This window comes from Leucopleurus acutus (genome assembly GCF_964270905.1).
Source record: "Leucopleurus acutus genome assembly, chromosome: 9".
In the NCBI taxonomy this organism is placed as follows: domain Eukaryota; kingdom Metazoa; phylum Chordata; class Mammalia; order Artiodactyla; family Delphinidae; genus Leucopleurus; species Leucopleurus acutus.
Genome location: NC_139144.1, coordinates 13,254,262 through 13,276,023, shown reverse-complemented (window position 1 = coordinate 13,276,023; position 21,762 = coordinate 13,254,262). Strand labels below are relative to the sequence as shown.

General features: G+C 39.5%; 1 protein-coding gene across 1 annotated transcript in view; it reads left to right on the top strand.

The window, feature by feature from the left end:
• STK17A (serine/threonine kinase 17a) overlaps positions 1-21,762 on the top strand; it is a 39,576-nt gene that overhangs the window by 1,502 nt on the left and 16,312 nt on the right. Inside the window, exons 2-3 of the mRNA XM_082845988.1 lie at positions 8,721-8,933; positions 20,323-20,467. Coding sequence (XP_082702114.1) covers positions 8,721-8,933; positions 20,323-20,467 — 358 coding nt within the window. The remainder of the gene's footprint in view (positions 1-8,720; positions 8,934-20,322; positions 20,468-21,762) is intronic.

Genomic DNA, 21,762 nt, shown 5'->3' with positions numbered 1-21,762 from the left:
TGGCAAGGAAACCTACCTTAAAAGTGTCTCATTTATTCCAAATGTTACAAGGAGAAACATCTTTCTGGGACAAGATTTACTTCACTGTGCTAGGCACTAATTAACTGCATCTGTGCACACTTTATGACAAAGGAAGAGGTAGACAGCTACTGACTCATGTAGGTATTCTAATTGGTCAAAATTCCAGACATTCTGAATTAACCCTGATTTCTTGAAGAAGGAAAACTAGAACTCTCCGATGTTTGGTTGTCTGGCTTCATTCCACAAAACAAGAACATATTACAAAACTGAAATGTCTTCAGGTGGCAAGCACTGTCTTGTAGACTTTGCAATAAATGATTTAATCTGAAAAAAAAATTGATTTGCGCCCTACCAGCTGTGTGACAATTCCTCCGGGAATGTTTCAACTTTCATTTTACCCTATTATAAAATTAGCTTGCCTATAAAGTGTTTGTTTGAAGGTTGTGACGTCTTGTACATATCTCTTCTTATATAAATTTCTTTACATAAGTAATAATTCCTGAAGCAGCAGAACAATGCAATTAGATAGATACTTGATATAAGAGCCTAAAACTGACAAAGGAAACGAATGTATTTGTTTCTTTTTGGTTCTCTTTTCATCACGGAGAAGTGTAATGCAGTGTTCAAGAACATGGACTTCGGAGTCAGACAGTGGAGTCTTGGCCCTTTACTTACTAGTTACATGTACTTGAGTAAGTTACCTAACCATTGATAGCCTCATAGAGTTGTTGAGAGAACTAAATAAATTAAAAACATCTGTAGCATAAAGGCTGTACTTAGCTTCCGGGGTGCACTCAAAAAATGCAATTCATTGTGTAGCTCAGTGAATGTAACCAAAAGGCAAAAACAGGAAAATGTGCACGACCTCAAAATACTTTTTGTCTGTTGCAAAAGTAATAAAACCTCATTCCAAAAGACAAGAGAACTGTTCAGAAGTCTCAGGAAGTAAAAGCTCTGTTTTGTGTTAGAAGCTCTCTTTGTTTAAGGTTTATAAGTTTTGCCTGTGTGTTGTAGTTTTGGCATAATGAAGTGTGTTTATGTGTATTCCTTTCTGTAGTAAGATAGAAAAGTTGCATCTTTTTCCAGCTGTTAACTCTGGTTGCATTTCTGATAGAACGAGTCGATCTCATGCTGATACAGAACTTAAAAATTACTCATGTTATATTTTAACGATGTGGTATGAAAAACAAAGATCTATTCATTTTGTTCTATGGCCTTTCATTTAGTTGAGAATGTTGAAGAGGTGTGAAGAGCTAACTGTTCAAACACAGAAACTGAGTTCTTTTGGGAGTTCCCATTTTATCTTACAGAAATATAAAGCTTTCAGTGAAATGGTTGTTTGGAGAAAACATTTTAAATGGTCGATATTGGTTCCATAGTAATGAAAGTATGTAATGTTGATTATTTTAAGAAATGTCACATTTCTTTCATATCTCCAGTAGAGTCCATGGCAACCTAAATATGGGTAAATATATGATGTAAAATTTACTTTTATTGCTGGAAGCTTGACTTATTATTCCTGAGACTTGTTACCTTTCTCTGAGGCAGGACAGGTGCCAGTGGAAACCACAGTAATGACGCAAGGCGCAGGAGCCATGACCTTGAGTTCTGAGAATTTTTTTCAAAGTGTTGACTTCTCGAGTTCTAACCGATAGTGTAGGAACAGAAAAATGTTTCTAGGAATTTTAAATTATACTAATTCCACATCAGATGATTTGCCTAGTCCTCAACTTGAACATTTTTTGACATACATTTTATCTTAAGAAAAAAGAGATCTTTAAAGCCAAAAGAACATCTTTTGTTTTTTATATTATTACATACTCATAGTTGATGTTTCCTGTGGGGGGAAAAAAGGTATAAATATGAGTTCTCTGCTGGAACGGGTCCTTCATAAATGTATAGGGGCCATACAGTTTTACAGGTGCTTTCACTTGCATGATCTCATTTACTTCTCATCACAAGCAGGTTTGGGAAGTCCCATTTTTCAGATGAGAAAATCAAGACACAGGTAGATTGAGTCTTGTGAGAGTCACCTGAGCTGGGACTCTGACATCACTTCCATTTATACCACAGATGTTTCTCAAAGAACAATCCATAGCCTATCTTGTGGCTAAAGCAGTTTCCCATCGTTTTTATGAGAGGACAGGTTAATGAGTTCCAAATTGGAACAAACCCTGCCCAGCTTCGGTGTCATATGCTTCCCTCCCCGGTTCCACCTGGGTCCTTGGACTCTTGAATCAATAGCAATGGATAAGAGGCCAGAGGAGCATTCCAGGCAAGGCTTTACTGGGACTCCGTGCTGCAGCACGAGGGAAGGAAAACAAGAAGCAGGTGCCCTTACTCGTTCCCCAAAGTGGGGTGGGCGGAGCTGGCCCCTTCAGTGGGGCGAGGGTGGGGGCCGGTGGCTGGGCCGGGCCGGAGGGGAGGCTTCGGTGATCTGCGCACCCCCTTGCCGGTGCCGTGTGCGGGGATCGCGTGCAGCCCCCCGCTTTTGCTGGCAGCTTCTCAGAAGTGGCAGTTGTCCTGTGGCCTTTTTGTATCTTATTGTTCATAATTGACTGCACCTGCGCATGCGTGCAGTTCTTAGTCCCTTAGAGTTTCTTTGTCTATGGCTCGAGGAGATGTTTGTCCAGGTGCAAGCACTCAGGTGAAGGGTCCCAGGTCCCAGCCTGTCTCAGCTGGGCCTTATGGTGGACAGGGACGTCCTATCTCATTATCCTCAGAGCGGTTGGGAGTAACAGGAACAAGGAAGGATTTTTATCAGAGAATTAGAGGATGTTCGAGCTGAAGGGGATGCACAGGTGGATGTGTTTCAGGAGGTGGGTGTCCTTTACCTAGATTCCTGTCTGTAGGTGATGGCTTCAGGTTTAGTACCTTACAGCTACTTAAGCATATGTCATAAATTGTAAGCTGTAGTTTCTTTAGAAATAAAGACCCTTGTTAAACAATACTATCCATGTAGAAATTGCACCTTGTTTTAGGAAAACTGTCATTTAAGATTTCTTGGCAGTTTAAAATTAGTTTGAAAAATATTTCCAGTTTTAGATAATCCAATATTTTTGGATGGGTAAAAACAGTTGGCTATGTTTGTGATTCAGCAGCAGACGTTACTTAGGAAATGTGGCTCCTGCTCTAAGGCAGATGCTTCATTAAGTCAACTGTTTTAATTTTGAGAAGTTGGGGCTTACAGTGTTAAAAGTAAAATCTTAATTTAAAATACATAAACCTTCCACTATAGTCCAATATAAAATAAAAATTAAATTTAGAAATTACATAAACTTAAGGATTTGATGAATTTCAGCCTCTTTACATAACTACAATAACAAAATTTTATAAAATCTGATTATTGAACCAAGTGCATTAGAAAGTTAAGTAGCTACAGTCATTGAGTCACCTGTTCAGGAAGGGAAGAAGGAACCCGACTTATAGAGGGAATTTATGCATCAAGTAGAGAATTCAAATTAGATCACCTCCAAAACTCCTCTGTTCTGTATGATTATTTTTTTTTACAAATTATCATAGATCTGAAATTAATGTCCCAAACAATAAAAATAGCTGCTGTGTACTGATTACTGATCATTTGCCGGATGCTACACACTTTGGAGATGTCATTTTGTTTAGTGTTCACTACCCTGCAAGGTTAGTGCCATCAACCTCATTTTACAGGTCAGCAATCTAAGACTCAGAAAGCCTGAGCCAAGTGCCCAAGATTACAGTTACCAGCCGGAATTTAAAACTGAGCCCGGCTTTTAAAGCCTTACCTGTTCTTGTCACTTATGTCGATGTCTGATCTGATGGACTCACTGATTTTTACACTTAGGGTCAGCAGATAGTTTTTTGTTGTTTTCCTTTCAGAGGTAAGGAAGACAGGTCTTTTCTAGGTCTTTCTTGAATGGAACTTCTTTGCACTTAAGGCATAACCCCAGTGCTATTAAGCAAATACTGTACTTGCATATTGAGCACATAAGGCTCTTTGGTAGGCTCTGGAAATTATTCCCAAATCTAACAAACCAGTCACTACTCCCTTTATAGGCGAGCTGACATGCCACATGGGAAAATCTTATGGGGAAAATAACATTTGAGCTGGGCCTGAAAGAACGGGTGGAATTTTACTACTAGTAGTGATGAAAGATATACTCCAGACATTGGCAAGAAAACAAATAAGCACAGTGCAGAAAAAGTCAATGAAAAGAGAAAGGCAGGTAGTCCATTGTGGCTAAAATATTAAACCTTATGAGGTTAAGTTGCCATAGAACTTTTCTTTAACAAAATAGCATGAACAGTGTATGTACTCAGGGTGTTATCTGATGTCATATTTGAGCACCTGCCATGTGCGGGGCTGTACGCATGGAGATGCAAAGATGAATAAGAGGCCAGGTTCCTGGAACTCATCCTCCAGCTAAGGAGACAGTCTTAGGGCAACAAATTCTAATATGTCAGACCAACTTTAATAGAATACAGGGAGAAACAAAGCACTTTCCTGTAATCTATTATAGAATCAAACCTGGAACCTCGGAGGTCACTTTTCTTTTGCTTCTTCTATATACCATTCAAATTAGCATCTGCAGTTTTTAATCTTTGCCTGAACCTTATATATTTTATTATCTGTTCACCTTTGTGTAGCAGCCCAACACTGGAACTTATATTTGGAATCCATCTAGTAAATAAAGTTCTCTTTACAGAGAAAAGCACCTCAAACTTCTCCCATCCAAACCTAACACACTCCCCCTCCCTCTGGCCCACCCCCCGCAAATCCGTTATCATTCTTCTAATCTTTCTCTCAGTGGATGGTACCACGTCACCCAGTACCCAGGTTAAAAATCTCCAAGTCATCTTCCACTTCCACCTTTCCCTTCTGCCCTCATCTCTGCCTGCAACTCAGCATGTCAGGAAGTGCTCACAGATCTTGACCTTGAATGTCTTGTAAATGCATTCTCTCTTCCCAGCCTCCACTGCTGGTACTTTCGTTCAGATCCCTTACCTTGAATTATTTTCTTGGCTTCCCTAGTTTCTAGTTAACACTTCACTATACACTCTCAGACCTACCTTTTAAAACATTTACCTTACTTAAAAAATTCTCATAGGCGCCCATTTTTACCCTGAGAAATAAAGCACAAACTCCTTAGCGTGTCATACCTACCTACAGATCCTCACTGTGCCTTCCCGAGCTCTACCAGTTGGGCACTGGGAAAGCCCAGTCCTTGTTCTGAGGAAGCTTAGACTGGTGGATCTGACTCAAAATGTTACTTCCTGTTGTTATCATTGTTTATCCTTCCTTTCTTTCCACCACTGAGTTCTGAAATGTATTCACTTCTGGTATTCCCCCCCCCCCAAAAAAATGAGTAATGAAATTCTGAGTTCTCAGTTTAGTGTATAATAGTGAACTATAGATGTTTGTGAAATGAGTGAAGAGCTCCGAAAACTGTAACAACGATGTAATCCAGGAAGAATTTCGGGTAAGTCAACAAAAGAAAGTAGATGGTGCCCTTTGAACCTCATCAGTCTCAAGTCTCTGCATGTAACTGTGACCCCTGGTGTCAGAAAAACATTATTTATTTCATGCTCTGGAGAGCCCTCAGTAACTTAGAGTTGAGGTACAATCACAGTTTTTACCATGAAGTTGTGGTAAAGCATGCATACTAGAGCCCCTGCGCGTGTGGAATTTAGGGCCACTGTGACAGTGTTCATTCGTAGTGTGTTCACTGGGACCCCGCACCTTGACGGCTGAGTCTCACAGTTCTGTGTACTGCGTGGCTCTACAGGAAGAACAGTTCCCGGAAACCTCGTTTCATCTTCTGACTCTCTGAGTAGTTTTAAGGGTTCCCCTCCCAGTCATTCAGAGATGAAGCCAGTGCACGTTTCCTCAGACCCTTGTGATCTGCTGCCTTGCTGTCAGTTTCAGTGGTGTGCAGTATCAGAATGGCAGAAGAGTTTTCTTCAGCGTGCAGTAGTGCACGGCTTGGCAACCTACTGCTGGCTGCCTGTTTTTGTAAAGCTCGCCAGCTATATAGAATGATTTTTACATTTTTAAATGATTGAAAAAAGTCAAAAGAAAAGTCATATTTAATGACATGGAAACTATGTGAAATTCACATTTTGTTGTTTGTGTTGGTAAAGTGTTTTTTGTTTTTTTTTTTTTAACCCAGCCGCCCCCATTCATTTACCTGTTGTCTCCAGCTGCTTTTACTCTACAACAGCAGACTTGAACAGTAGTGATCAGACCGTCTGGCCAGCAAAACCAAAAATATTTGCTATCTGGCCCTTTACAGAAAAGTTTGCCCACTCCCAGTATAGTGTATGATACGGGGAAAAGAAAAGGGTAGACCTGCAGCCGTGAGGAATGCTTCCTCGAAAACAAAGGTGGTGTCAAGAGTAGTGATTGGAGTGGGAGGAGAGCCGTGGGACCTACTGTGGTGACCCAAAGAAATGGGTGCCTGGCCACAGACATCAGATAAGTTTAGGTCTCTCCCCTGTGTTTGCCTCTGGCCCCTGAATTAAGCAATGGTTCTTCTGTAGCAAGGGTTCCCAGAGTTTACAGGTCAGTGATGTGTGGAATCCTTTTCTCTGTTGAGTGTCTGGTCTTTGGAAATATACCTTCAGGCCGGATAGGTAAGAAGTAGTATTTTACTACTACACGGTACTGTTGCCTTGAATGTTAGGTATGGTAGCAATAGATATCTGTGTGTTTCATGTGGGAGTACTTTGAGGGTAGTTCAACCCAGCCATTTCTAATTTAATAGCAAGACGCTTGTTGTCAATTATGTTGGTCAGTTTTTTACAAAATAGGCTTTCTCTTTTTCTCTTCTTTTGAAACTTCAGAAATATAGGTATAAAAAAATCAAACTAGTGATGATTTTTTTCTCTTCCTTAAAGGAATCCAAAGATAATTAGGAACCTTTTAAAACTCAGTGGAGATGTTATTAGCCTGATGATTTTGTGGCGTAAAATAAAAAGAGGTGTTAATCTGTGATGCATAGTTTATTGTTTAATCTCTCTAGTAATATGGAAAAGTCTTTCGCATTTCTGTTGAACATAGAGAACTTTGTTCTGAATTAGGGTGCTGTTAGGTAGATTGCCACTAATTGAACATCTGTAGGGCTGTGCCTGAGGATGTTTTCATGTAACATTTTTATTGCTGATGGTATAACAGAAATACAGAAGGCATGAAAATCATGGTTAACAGTAGCTAAGAAGGAAGGATTAGTCCTTAAAATTACGTCAGTAGTCTAGAATGCCGGGCCCAAACCTAGAAAGTAGAATTTAACAGAGCAAATTAAAGGCTTGCATTGAAATTTTTTAAATATATTTTTAAACCATAGTATGAGGACACTGGCTTGAAAAAATCCAAGAGGAAAAAGATCTAGGTCATTTATTTTATTTATGAAATATGGAAAACCTGTCAAGTGTTTTTAAAGGCATATTAAGTTGTATTGTGCCAACATCAGCAAAATAATAATCATGTAACACTTTGATGAGATTATACTTGGCACAGTTGCTTCAGATTCAGTTGGCACATTTTTCCAGCAGTTCTATGAGTCATGACAGTGAGGCGATCCCAGAACCCTAAGGGGATGAGGAATGATTAGCTGTGTCCAGTACTTGATAGACTGTCATGGGGACTCTTCAGTACTGCTCAGCAAAAGACCAGGACTACAGCCCTTCACTTGAAGCCAGGTTTAGGCTTGTCATGAAAGCCTTGTTAAGAATAGTATGCACCCAGGAGAGGAAAAGACTACCTCACAGTTTGAAAGAAGACATGGCTTTGGCATTTGGCATTAGGTTAAAAAAAAAAAAAACTATATGATTTTTGAGTTGCCTTCCAACTTGAGTATTGGATATTTATGGGTGACGATTATTACAACTTAATGATTTGTTTGATTACTAATAGTTTTTTGAGTACTTACTATGTGGCAAGTACCATGCTAAGCAATTGACATGTATTATAATTCTTTAATTCTCACAACAGCACTGTAAAGTAGATTCCGTTTGTGTCCTCTTTTATAGATTAGGAAAATGAGATTTTTCTTAAATAAGAGGTTAAATAAATTGCCCAAGGTTATGCGTTGAGTGAGTGGGCAGAGCCGTTTTGGGGATTCAAGCCCACATCTGTCTAATTCCAGACCTTATCCCTTAATCAATACGCTATACGTATCCCCCATGTGACTTGTTTATTAGTGTAATAGCATGGTAGTGGAGCGTATCAAAGCAATGTTTGTTGTATCTGTCTTTATAGGAAAACTAGACATTTCCAGCTGATGCAGTGGTTGAAATGATGTCATATACATGAGATCCCTAACTTTCATAACTTTGGAAGGTGATAGTGTCCTCTTAGAGTCACTTAGTGACAGTGAAATTCATTATTTTAGAATTCTCATAACCGGTTTCTCTTAAAAAAGTCAAATGACTTTTTTAAGATTTAAATCATTTTTATGTATAAATGTGTGAAAAATTAAGTTATATAATGCTGCAAAAAAATATTGGCTTTAATATTTGGTTCTGTATTTAGAAGAATGAATCTTGCAGATTTACACATTACATTTTATTTGATTAGAGAGGTGTTTCCCAAGTTATATTGCTACTTTTATGATTGCATATGACCTAAATTTGAATATCCACTGAAGACTGTTGGGAAATTTTATTAAAATTTATCATCTCTGAAAAGTCAATTTTAACCGTGAATGTGTTTTGTTGAATTCTAGGGGGAAGTTTGCAGTGGTGAGGAAATGTATAAAGAAAGATTCTGGAAAAGAATTTGCAGCAAAGTTCATGAGGAAAAGAAGAAAAGGCCAAGATTGTCGGACAGAAATAATTCATGAAATTGCTGTTCTTGAACTAGCACAGGACGATCCTTGGGTCATTAACTTACACGCAGTCTACGAGACGCCATCGGAAATGATCCTAGTTCTGGAGTAGTAAGTGTCGTCTCCCTTACTGAGTTCGTTCCATAGTCCACACTCCTTTATCGGTGCCACTCATCTGTGATTAACATGGCAGGCCCTGGTTCTTTAGAAATCTGAAGATTTTCCAGAACTTTCTTGTGTGTTCTTCTTATTCATTTGACATATCCCAAATTTGCAAGGATGCATGTATGTTATGTTTTTCGTTTTCACTCTTCAATGAAATTCCTTTGAAAATAAGTTCTCTTATGTTCTTATTAGAGGCTTTCTTAAGAAGGTAAGTGGCACCAAGATAATATTAAAATAAAAAGCATTTTATAATCCCTTACATGTCCATATAGTCGAAGTTATTAATCCTTCTTTCAGAAATGATTGTTTTGATTCATACCACGTTTCCAATTTGGGTAAATAAGTAAGGACAGCAGAGAAAACAGCTTTGGAAAATGAAGGACAGTTTTTTCTTCTTAAGAAATCCTGTTTTCTTCTCTGCTTCTCCTGCCAAAGGAAAAGATTGATAGATTTGAGTACATTAAAAAGCATTATTAGTACATAATATGAACACAAAATGAAAAGACTCAGGGAAAAAATAGTTCTAATATCTGTTCACCCAAACTGATTAATATTTCTTTACTATATAACTAGATCTTACCAATATACACAGAAACATGAACCTCCCAGTGTAAAAAAAAAAAAAAAGGACAAAGAAAGGATATAAAGAGAAATTCCACACAGAAACCTGTGTAAATGGCTTATACATACGTGAAAAATATTGATTTTTACAGTTTTTATAATGTAAATTTAAAAATAAGTTGCCGATTTCTCTCTATGTAAGATCGTCAGATATCATGAAGAAAAGTGGTACTCATGACTTGGATCATCTCATACTACAGGTGGGAGTATTACCTGGTGTAACTCTTCTGGAGAACAGTGTGGAGTATGTATCAAAAGCCCTAAAAATATATATACTCTTTAACCCAGCAATTTCACATACATAAATTTTTTCACAAGGAGATAATCAGGCCATTGTGCAAAGATGTATTATAAAAACGTTTAGTGCAGCAGTATCTACATAAGAAAAAAAGAAATAATCTAAATGTTTAATGGTAAGAGGTTGGTGAAATAAGTGATCATGTCATGAGATGGATTGCTCTGCAGTCATTTTAAAAGATATGGTAGATAAAAATGTACTACGTAGAAAGATGTTTTAAAATATTAAGTTAAAAAAAAAGAAACGTTACAAAATAACGTGTCTATTATTACCTTGTTTTTATTTAAAAGTTTATAGAGGGAGAAGTCTGGTCGGCTAAAATAGTGTGTTCCTCTTGCTAATATAATTCAAGAGCATTGTGTTTATATATTTTAATTCGTAATTTCACTTGTAGGAATCCCTTCAAAGAAAAAATAAAATGTGAACAATGGAAAGCATGAAAGTGTTTTCCATTGTGTATTTTTAATTATAATAGAAATATCCACAAATGATCAAATGCTTAAGAAATGTAGTCGCTGTGGCTGTGGATTATATCTCCGTGCAGTTGTTTTCCAGTTGTAAAAAGAAAGGTTGGTTGAGAGGATTTTGGTTTTCGGTTTGTCCTGGAGGCTTAAGTTAGGATTGGAAATTGATCCGGAAGAGACCCTCCAGCCATCATCTCCTCATTCCTCTCCCGTCCTCACAAACGTGCTCTTCAGCCTCTGCGCAGGTCTTCAGCCTTCCGTCTGCTCCTGCCTTTTCTTCCGTTACATTCCCTTCCCTCCTGTGGTCCTTACTGCAACTAGTCCCTCACCAGCGCCTCACGTTACTTCCTTCTTTCTGTTGCTCTCCCTCTGCAACTCCTTCTGCCCGTTTGAAACATGGGACGCAGGCCGTGTGCCCTCCTCCTGCCCGTTCTTGGGAGTACTTGCGTAGTCTTCAGTCTGCTTATTACGAGGGTGAGAGCTGCATCCTCAGCTGGGCTCTTGGTGTAGCTGGGTAATTCTTTACCTAATCTCCAGCCCCTTCTTTTCCCATCCCCGGCAGGCGGGCAGGAGCTAATCAAAGCCTTGACCACACTTACTGTGTCACCCACTTCCCACCTGTTAGACACCGAGGCTTCTCTTCCTTTATGGAGGAAATAAAGGCCATCAGACACACGCCTCAGCATCCCTCTCTAACTGCTCTCACCTGCTTGCCTTCTGTTCCGGGGAAGAGATCCCACTCCTTAACTCGAAGGCTAAAACTTTGACATATGTTCTTTAATCCTCTTCCTTTTCTAGGACTTGAGTTTTACGTTTTAGTCACTTATCTAACCTCTCTCTCAGAGTCCCTCTCCTCTAGTGATTCTTTTCCCTCCATCTTCCAGGATTTCAGTCACTTCTCTCCTAAAATTCCTGGTCCTCAGCTTTGACTCTTTCTGAACTAATGTCCTGCCCTTCTCTTTGCTTTACTGCTGTGGTCTTTAAAGGAGTCGTCTGAATTTACAGCTTTCCTCACCTTCCAGTCAGTTCTGTTCTACTTCATTGATCCATCCATCTGCTCGTGTGCCGATACTCCATCACTTTTCAGTCTAATGCCATCTGCTCTCCTAAAACTTTCATGAGGTCATCAGCCCTGTGTGCCAAAATCGATCTCCTCATTTTAGTGTTCATTCTACTTCTTACTCTCTTTAAACACTTGATATTATACCTTCTTCTCTTGAAATTATGTTCTTCCTTGGCTTTCACGGCCCTCTTTTATTTTTTAAATCGTAGAGCCTTTCCCCCTTCATCTACTATATAAATATAAGTGCTCCCCACAGCTCATTAGTGTTACTCTGGTCATACGTTTATATTCTGCACGTTTACCCTGGATGATAACAATGCATTTTTGCGGCTTCAGCTATTTTTTACATGCTGGTTATTGCTGGTTATTTCCAAATCTTTATCTCCAGCGTCAGACCTTTCCCTCAGCTCCAGCTGCTCTACTGCATATCCCTGAATCCACCTGCACATCATGACCGATGCACGATCAGTGTTTTCACCCCTGCGTTGCTGCCCTTCTAATGCCCATGTTTCTTTGCTCCCCACTTCCAGTGGTATCCCTGTTTATTTCATCACTCACGTAGAAACCTTGGGTCTCTCCTTGATTGCTTTGTCTCATTTAATGCTCGTGTGTCATGAATTACCAAGTCTTCCACTTGAACCTCTCCCCTGCTGGTCCTTTTTTTATTGTGTTTGCTGTTTCTCCTCTGTGTTGGGTCCTCTCTCTCGCATGGACTCTCACAGTAGCTGCTTAGCTGATCACTCTGGCTTCAATTCTAGGGCATCCCTCAGGCTCCTGTTGGATAGGTGACCTACACATAGATTCCCTTGCTTAGAAATCTTTGGTAGCTTCTGTTGCTTCCATGATCATGTTTCTAGAACTACAAAACAGTATGATTTGGCCCAAACTTTTTGTTTGAAGAGGAAGTCTTAGAATTAGACTTTGGACATTGAGATATCAGAATTCTCGGCCATGTCAACAGATTGTTGTTATGGAAGCTGGCAGGTTCATGATTACTGTATTACTCATTCCACCTGCCATGTGCTCTGGATACTAAGGTGCTGGTAATACGAAAGTGAAAATAGCATAACCCCTTTGTTCCAAGTGCTATAGTTTAGTGAAAGAGATAGAAATGATGGCAACAACCTTGGTGTTTTACTAGAATTCTTGTTAATTGCTGTGGGAACATAGATGAGGTGTTAGTCGTCATAGTTAAGAATTTACTGTGTGCCAGGCACTGTGCTGCGTCTTCTCTGGCAGCTCTGTATACCTCATTTATATGCTTTATATACATTATTTGTGCATTTTAGTTTTAAATTTTCTCCAGCTTTACAAGATGTGATTGACATAGAACATGCTGTAAGTTTGAGGTCTGCAACGTCTTGGTACACTTATATCTTGCAAAATGATTACCACCAGGGCATTAGCTAACACCTGCATCACGTCACATAATTACCATTTCTTTTTTGTGGTGAGAACATTTAAGATCTACTCTCTTAGCAACTTTAAAGTATATAACACAGTATTATTAACTGTAATAATCATAGTTACATTAGATCCCCAGAACTTACCTTATAACTAGAAGTTTATACTCTGACCAACAGCTCCTTTTTCCCCACCCCTAGTCCCTGGTAACCACATTCTAATCTCTATTTCCATTTGAGTTTGCCTTTCGTAGATTCCACCTATAAGTGATATCACACAGTATTTGTCCTTTTCTGTGTGACTTATTTCACTTAGCATGATGCCCTCAAGTCCTATCCACATTTTTGCAAATGGAAGGATGTCATTCTTTCTTGTGGCTGAACAGTATTACATTATACATATATATATATATATATATATATATATATATATATATACACACCACATCTTCTTTACCCATTCATGTTTTGACAGACACTCAGATTGTTTCCATATGTTAGCTATTGTGAAGAAGCCTGCAGTGAACATGGGAGTGTAGATATCTCTTCGAGATCCTGCTTTCATATCTTTTGGATACATACCCAGAAGTGGAATTGCTGGATCATATGGTAGTTCTATTTTTAATTTTTTGAGGAACCTCCCTACTGTTTTCCAGAGTGGCTGCACCAATTTACATTCCCATCAACAGTGCACAAGGGTTCCCTTTCTTCCACATCCTTGCCAACACTTTCTGTCTCTTGCCTTTTTGATGATAGCCATCCTAACAGGTGTGAGGTGATGATAGCTCGTTGTGGTTTTGATTTGCATTTCCCCAATGATTAGTGATGTTGAGGACCTTTTCATGTGTCTGTTGGCCATCTGTATGTCTTCTTTGTGAACATGTCTATGTAGTTCCTCTGCCCATTTTTTTAATTGGAGTATTTGGTCTTTGGCTATTCAGTTGTATGAGTTCTTCATATACTTTGGATACTAACCCCTTATCAGATATATGAGTTGCAAATATTTTCTCCCATTCCGTAGTTGCCTTTTTATTTTGTGATGGTTTCCTCAGCTGTGCAGAAGCTTTTTAATTTGATGTAGTCCCAGTTGTTTATTTTTGCTTTTGTTATCAAATCCAAAAAATCATTGCCAGGACTGATGTCAAGGAACTTAACCCCTATGTTTTCTTCTAGGAGTTTTATGGTTTCAGGTCTTACATTCAAGTCTTTGATCCATTTTGAGTTGACTTTCATGTATGTGTAGGTAGGGGTCCAGTTTTCTTCATTTGCATGTGAATATTGAGTTTTCCAAATACCATTTATTGAAGAGACTGTTCTTCCCCCGTTGTATACTCTTTATACTTCTCTTTATACTTTGTTATAAGTTAAATAATGATATATGCATGATTTTATTTCTGGGCTTTCTGTTCTGTTCCACTGATCTATATGTCTGTTTCTATGCCAATACCATACTGTTTTGATACTATAGCTTTTTAATATATTTTGAAACTGGGCTGATGCCTCCAGATTTGTTCTTCCTCAAGATTGCTTTGGGTATTTGGGGTCTTTTGTGGTTCCATACAAATTTTAGGATTGTTTTTTCTCTGTGAAAAATGCCATTGGAATTTTGATAGGAATTGCATTGAATCTGTAGATCACTTTGGGTAGTATGGATATTTAATAATATTAATTCTTCCAGGCCATGAGCATAAATAAATCTTCAGTTTTTTTCACCAGTGTCTTAGTTTTCCATGTATAATAGATATATCATTTCTTGGTTAAAAATATTCCTAAGAATTCTATTCTTTTTGATGTTTTTGAAAATGGGATTGTTTTGTTAATTTCTCTTTCTGATAGTTCATTGCTAGTGTATAGAAGAAACACACTGATTTTGGTATATTGATTTTGTATCCTGCAACTGAAATTGTTTTTTGGGGGGTTTCTTTGGTTTTTTTTTTTTTTTTGCGGTACGCGGGCCTCTCACTGTTGTGGCCTCTCCCGTTGCGGAGCACAGGCTCCGGACACGCAGGCTCAGCGGCCATGGTTCATGGGCCCAGCCGCTCCGCGGCATGTGGGATCTTCCCGGACCAGGGCACAAACCCATGTCCCCTGCATCGGTAGGCAGACTCTCAACCACTGTGCCACCAGGGAAGCTCTGAAATTGTTTTATTTACAAATTTTAGAACAAGATTTTATATGTGAGAAAAAAAATTTCAGAATAATAATCAACCTAAGATCACACCACAAGTAGCAGAGCCAAGATTTAGCCCAGGAGTGTGTGATTCCAAAGCTTTTAGCCGTGCACCGTGCACCTTTACTCCACCAGAGAGGCAAGGGAGTGCTTCTGAAGGAGATATTCAGCGTTATACACCAGCCATCATTGCCTTACTTGGGATTTTTCAGGTTGTTTGGACTGTGTCCCATGCTTTTCTGTCTGACTTCTGTTCTACCTCCTCTCCTGCTAGTACTTCTCCAACCTCCCCCTGCATTCTAGGCACACTTTTTTTTCTCTCTCAGTGCTTAAAGATATCATTGCATTGTCATCTGCCTTGCATTGTTTATGACAAGAAGTCTGTGTTGATTCTTGATACCCCTGTATTAGTGCCTTTTTAAAGATTTTTCTCTTCACACTGGTTTTCAGCAACTTGAATATAAAGTGCCTTGATTTTCTTTGTTTATCCTGCTTGGGGTTTATTGAGCTACGTGGATCTTTTAGTTTTTATCAGATTTGGCGATTTTTCGGCAATTATTTAAAAAGATATTTTTCTGCCCCCACCTCTCTCTCCTCGTTTCCTCAATACAGCGTGTGAAGCTGGTTGATGCTGTCGCTCAGGTCCCTAGGGTCCTATTTATTCTCCGCCCCACACCCCCGTACTTCAGATAGATGGCTTCCATTTCCGTCTTCAGATTTGCTGATTCTTCTCTAGTGTCTGATCTGCTGTAAAGCCTGGCCAGTGAAATCTTCACTATAAACGTTGTATTTTTCCTTCTCTAGCAGTTCCATGTGGTTCTTTTCATACCTTCCATCTCTCTCCTTGTTGTGTTCATACTTTACTTTAAATCCTTCAGTGTATTTATAATACCTGTTTTAAAGTCCTTACCTGCCAGTTCCATCATGTCTGGGTCTGTTTTTATTTTCCTGTTAGTTGGGAGTTGTAAGTGGTGGCGTTTTCAGATGTCTAGTATTTTTTGGAAGGATGCCATATATTTAGAATGGCACAGTGCTGGGTGGATTTTATGATCTTCCACTAAAAGAATGGTGATGTTTGTTTTGGCAGGCAGTTAAATTACTTGTGGATCAGACTTACTGGGCAGGTCTAGGGCTACTTTAGCCTTTAATAAGGCTAAAATATGGCATTCTGGGGGGTCTGCTGAATGCCCCAGGTGCTTGGCATGGTTTTTCTCCTCAAACTGGGTAAAATTCAGATATCTTATTCTGTCCTTGGTGAATGCTAGGGCTTGTTCAGCTTATGATTTCCTGGTAGTTCTTTGCCTGACCTCAGTTTTATCAGTGAATGTGCATATAAGTACCTTGTCTAAGACTCTGGGATACAACTAAGCAGCTGCCTGCAGGTCTCTCTCTGTGTAGAACCCTCGTCCCTGGTCCTCTGCCTGTACAAAGTCCAGCTGCCTTCGCCTTGTCAAACTCCCTTCCTACCTCCTCAATTTAGCAAGGCTGCTGTTCTGCTTGGGATCCTCCCCAGCCCTGTACCACGTGCCGTAAATTACCTCCAAGTAGAAAGACAGAGCATAGGGCTCAGCTTGCTTGTGCGTCCACCTCAGGGATAATGGTCCTAACGGCCTGTCGTTCTTATGTCTGAAAACAGTTGGTTCATATACTTGGCTCATTTTCTCGTTTATGGGTAGATGGCAAGTTCCGTACCATTTGGGTGAAAGGGGAAGTAGCCGCTCATCCTTCTGTGAGTGTACCAGTTATTTGTCACACCAACAGGCCCTTATACATATGTCCACTCTGCCTGGGATGCACTCCTGCCATTCCATCTAGTCCTGTTCATTCCTGAAGGCTCAGAATAAGTGTCATCTTTCTAAGATTTTTTTTCTCTTTCCTTCCAATTAATTGCTCATTTGCTAAGTTATCAAATCACTTGATATATAACTTCACACTCATGTGTATTTATGCATACATATTCCTAAAATTATCTTTCGTCTTTCTCTTCCTAACTAAAACTTATAATTTATCTTTCTTGGCCTAGCACATAGCACAGGGCCTCTAACGTATTTGATTGATATTTGTTGAATTTGAATAGTGAGGGAGTAGAGATCCAAACTGGGCCTCTACATGGGATAGAAATGGAAATGCTGGTTTAGGTAGAAAAAGGAGTGTTTGGTGCCTAAGTTTGGAAGCTGCGATCCAGCTAAGGTGCAAGCAGCCAGGGAAAGTCAGTTACCCTTAGCTTCTGAGCATCATTTATAGGCTCTGCGTAATGTTGACAAAGAGACACTTACAGCTTTCTGAGGACCACTGACTAGAAAATTGAAATTCACCGTTCTTAATGTTTTGTGTAAAAACCGTTTTGGTGGAAAATTTTTGGAAAAGCCCTTGAGTTAATTGTTTTGTAAAAGATATTTGGGTAAAAAGTTAAATGAATTCGTTTCTTTGTAATTTTAAAGCTGTGGAAAATAAGCGCTGCTGGAGTAAAGTGTACTGTAATAAAGCTGTGGAAGTCTTGCTGTAGTGAAAGGGAGACGTAGCAAAACTGTGCTGCTCGAGCACACGCACAGAGGTGTGAAGCACCTTCCTTCCCACACAGACTTCGGTGTGAAGGAAGGTGCTTTGTGCGAAGTAGTTGTTAATATTCTTGTGTTTTCTGTTACCATACTTGGCAGATGCTTTTAACATCTCAAGTTGTTGCTGAGTAAAATTTTACTTGGTTCCATTAGTTAATATGACAGTTAAATGGGTCAGGCTTAAATGTAAGTAGGATGAGATGATATGGTGGTCGTACGTTGTACCGAGAGGGTATGTTAAGTCTTACTGATCGCTCAAGGCTGGCTTTTACAGTTTTTTTATTACAATAGGCTGCATTTGAAGTACATCCTTGAAAATTTTTAGAAAACTAGTTTTGCGCTTCACATTTTGTGCTTATGTGAACTGCTTACATTCTTGGGAAAACAGAGAGGAAAACCCTTTTGTTAAAGCGAAAATGGGTAAACATCATAGTGGAAAGGACTAATAATAAATTGTTCTTAAATTTTAGGTGAAGAAATCCTTGTATTTATGTAAATTGACCGCTATTGAATTTTATTGTGGGTGGTAGTGTTGAGCTGAGAGGCCCAGAGGACAGTAAATTGAGACTGGCGAACTTTTGCAACCAAAATGCATTTGTCTGTGTCAGCTGAGGAAAACAGGCAGTTCTGAGTGTAGCCTTCATGTGCAGGGGGCTCCGTGGACTGCACATCGCATCCTGGTGCATCTCTAGCTGCTGCGGCCGAGTGCACTCAGCTCGTGCTAACTGCCTGCTCAGCGTACAGCACTGCCGGGCTGTCACTAACTTACTGCTCGGTTCTGTTGTCAGTGCTCACCCTTTCCTTCCTCATGAGTTACGCATCACTTCAGCTTTGCCGGAATATGTGATGGCCATTTTACAGTAAATTACATAAAAATTGTTTTGATGCTTTCATGTATGGTTTTCTCATACTGTAATTAAAATATAATTGTCAGTTGTATAGGTTTAACCAGATGAAAATTTGAATCAGCCAGCGAGTTATTTTCTTTCACTCTCACCACCTACGGCTTTTCAGCTAAACTTAAATAGGTTCTTAGCTGACTTTGGTGAAAATTTTTGTTTCCTTTTATAGACAGAATTTGGAAAGTAGATTGCCCTAACAAAAAAAAAGGAAGGAAAGAAGGCTGGAAGGAAAGAACTAAATTATCTTATGAAAAGGAAACGAACGAGTAGCTTTTGTTTGACAGTAGCATGGCTGTTTGGAGATGCGTGTTTCACATTAATTTTTATAACAACTTCATGGAAGCAATCCAGTCTTTTATTAAAAAAAAAAACACATAAAGGAAAATTTGAGATAGGACATGAACTGTCATTTATGGTAAGAACAAATTGTTAAAATATGGAATTTCTGCTGAAGGGAAAGAAAAATTGTAAATGATTTGTTTCTTTTATTGGCAAAATTATTCAGAGGAAAAAAAAAAAAACTGAGGTGCTTTGGCCAGAGGGTGGAAGAAAGTTTAAGTCCGTACCGCTCTTTTGGTGAGCCTAGGTCATATCTACTGAAATTGCCTAGGCCAGAGGGTGGAAGAAAGTTTAAGTCCGTACCGCTCCTTTGGTGAGCCTAGGTCATATCTACTGAAATTTCAAAAGCACATTCCTTTCACACCAGCTGTTTCATCCCAGTATCTACGTTGAAGACTACTTACTGACACAGGCACTGACAGGAACCTTCACACACCTTTGCATCACAGCATTGTTTATAATCATGAATAATGAAAAAAAAAACCTAAATGTCCTTCAAAGGGGAATGGCTAAATAAACTATGGTTTTTCTATTCACAAGTTTGCAGGAATTAAAAATTCTGAGGTAGAACTTCTCTGGTGGCGCAGTGGTTAAGAATCCACCTGCCAATGCAGGGGACATGGATTGGATCCCTGGTCTGGGAAGATCCCACATGCCCCAGAGCAACTAAGCCCACTAGCCACAACTACTGAACCCATGCGCTGCAACTACTAAAGCCCACGCCTTCTAGGGCCCCACGTGCTGCAACTACTGAGCCCACGTGCTGCAACTACTGAAGCCCATGTGCCTAGAGCCCGTGCTCCGTGACAAGAGAAGCCACCACAACGAAGAATAGCCCCTGCTCGCCTCAAGAGAAAGCCCGCCTGCAGCAATGAAGATCCAAGTCAGCCAAAAAATTTAAAAAATAAAAGATAAAAATTATGAGATAGATATAAAACCATCACGGAAAAGACTCTTAAGGCATGTTTAAGTAATTAAAAAAAGTAATAGAACAGTATCAGTTAGAATGTTGCCATTTATGTGTCTTTAAAAATCCAGAAAACTAATATTTTTGTATGCATTTAAATATATTTTAAAAATCTGGAAGGTTGGAGTACACCTGAGTGATAACAGAGCTTACTTCTAAATGTAGCTCTGGACTGGGGGAAGGGTCTTCAATGGAGGGCATTTGCTTTATTTGCATTTTTTACAAAAACAATGTTTTTATGTATTCTGTAACTAAAAATTCTTGAGAATTCTTTTACTTGAAAGTGTGTTAATATATTTTACTACTAAGGTTTAGTTCTTGAAGTTCTGAAGCTGATGTTTTTATTTAGCGTTGGAAATGCTTATCTGAGCTTAAATTTTTACTTAAAAATATTGGATTGCAGCATATAGATGGAAGAAAGTTTACACACATTCACATTATAGTCTATGTAAATAAAGATACCTACTGTGTCTAAATATTAAGAACACAAAGGCTATTTTTAATGAGTCCTCTTCCTTTCTATTGAAAATGTGCTTCTCATCTTCTCTAGTGCTGCTGGGGGTGAAATCTTTGACCAGTGTGTTGCAGACAGAGAAGAAGCCTTTAAGGAAAAAGATGTTCAGAGACTCATGCGGCAGATTTTAGAAGGTGTTCGCTTTTTACACGCTCATGACGTAGTTCATCTTGATTTGAAGGTAAGAGCTGAATTACTTTACAGTTTTGAGGTTGCTGGAGAATGACCCTCTAGATGCGCGATATCTCACAGTGGTTTCCTCCAATATTTGTCAGGTTTGTGTGTTTTATTAGGTAACAAGGATATAAGAATTGAGTCATAACTTGTATCCTCTAGCCAGTTTTATCAGGGAGAGAATGCACATGTGCATACATAGAAAGATAAATAATAATACATTGCCCCGGAAATGGCACTTCGAGGGTATATTGCTGGAGTAGGTGAAGGCTTCCTGGTGGAGACAGGGCTTGAGCTAGACCTTTCCAAAAAGTTAGGATTTAGATAGGTAGAGAAGAATAGGAGAAAGTTAACTCAAAAGAGTTAGGAATACTTGTGATGTGTTTGGACAAAAATAAATGGAAAAGTTCCTCTGGAATTGAAAGATGACGTAGGAGATATTGAAAGTTGAGAAAAGGCCAGATTCCTGGGGTTCACATGTCACGGAGTGATAGGTGATTTTTGAGCAGAAATATTTGAAAAGCAGTGTTGTGGAAAATTAGGCAGGCAGCAATAAATAAAATAAATTAGGGAATGAAAGCAGTCAGAGGCAGGTAGATTTTTAATTTGAAATTGTCAAAGAAGGAAGGGGAGGAAGGAGGAGAGAAAATACAAGGGGTGGTATCAGTCACCATCCTTTCAAGTGGCGCGGACGCCAGCTGAAAGCAGGGTAATCGAAAGAGGAACTTTCATTGGCTAAAACGGCCAGGGTAACTCTGGCTGCAGTTACACCACTATTCATTCATCCAGATATTGCCAGCACTTGGTTTTTCTTCAGTTCTCAGCTCTACCTCCTCCAAATGGCAATAGAATGGTGGTGAGTTAGATGCAACCGTGTTTTACCCTCACAACTGCCCTGAGACTCCCCAGGAAAGAGCTGCTCTCAGGTCACTGGCTCATTCAGAAGTCCTGAGACCCACTCAAACCAGCTTAGATCAACCCAGAAAGAATTGGTGCACTGGTCCAGGGTGCAGGGCTTTGACGGCCAGGCCAGTGCCATCGGTGTCACATGCACCCACCTAGAGGGGTCAAGCCCTGCTCCCAGCCCAGCGTTGATGTGGACTGAGAGTGGGGAAGGGATGGGTTCTCAGACCAGTTCCGTTTCTCAAAGACTAGAGAATGGGCACTCAGGGGACAAACAGTAAATGTCCACCGCAGGTATTCAGAGCATATTCCTTCAGGCAGCTGAGGAGAAAAGCGTCTGAGACCCCTGGTGGTTTTCCCATGGTTGCTTCCCTGTCAAGTCCAGGTGGGGCTTTGTGG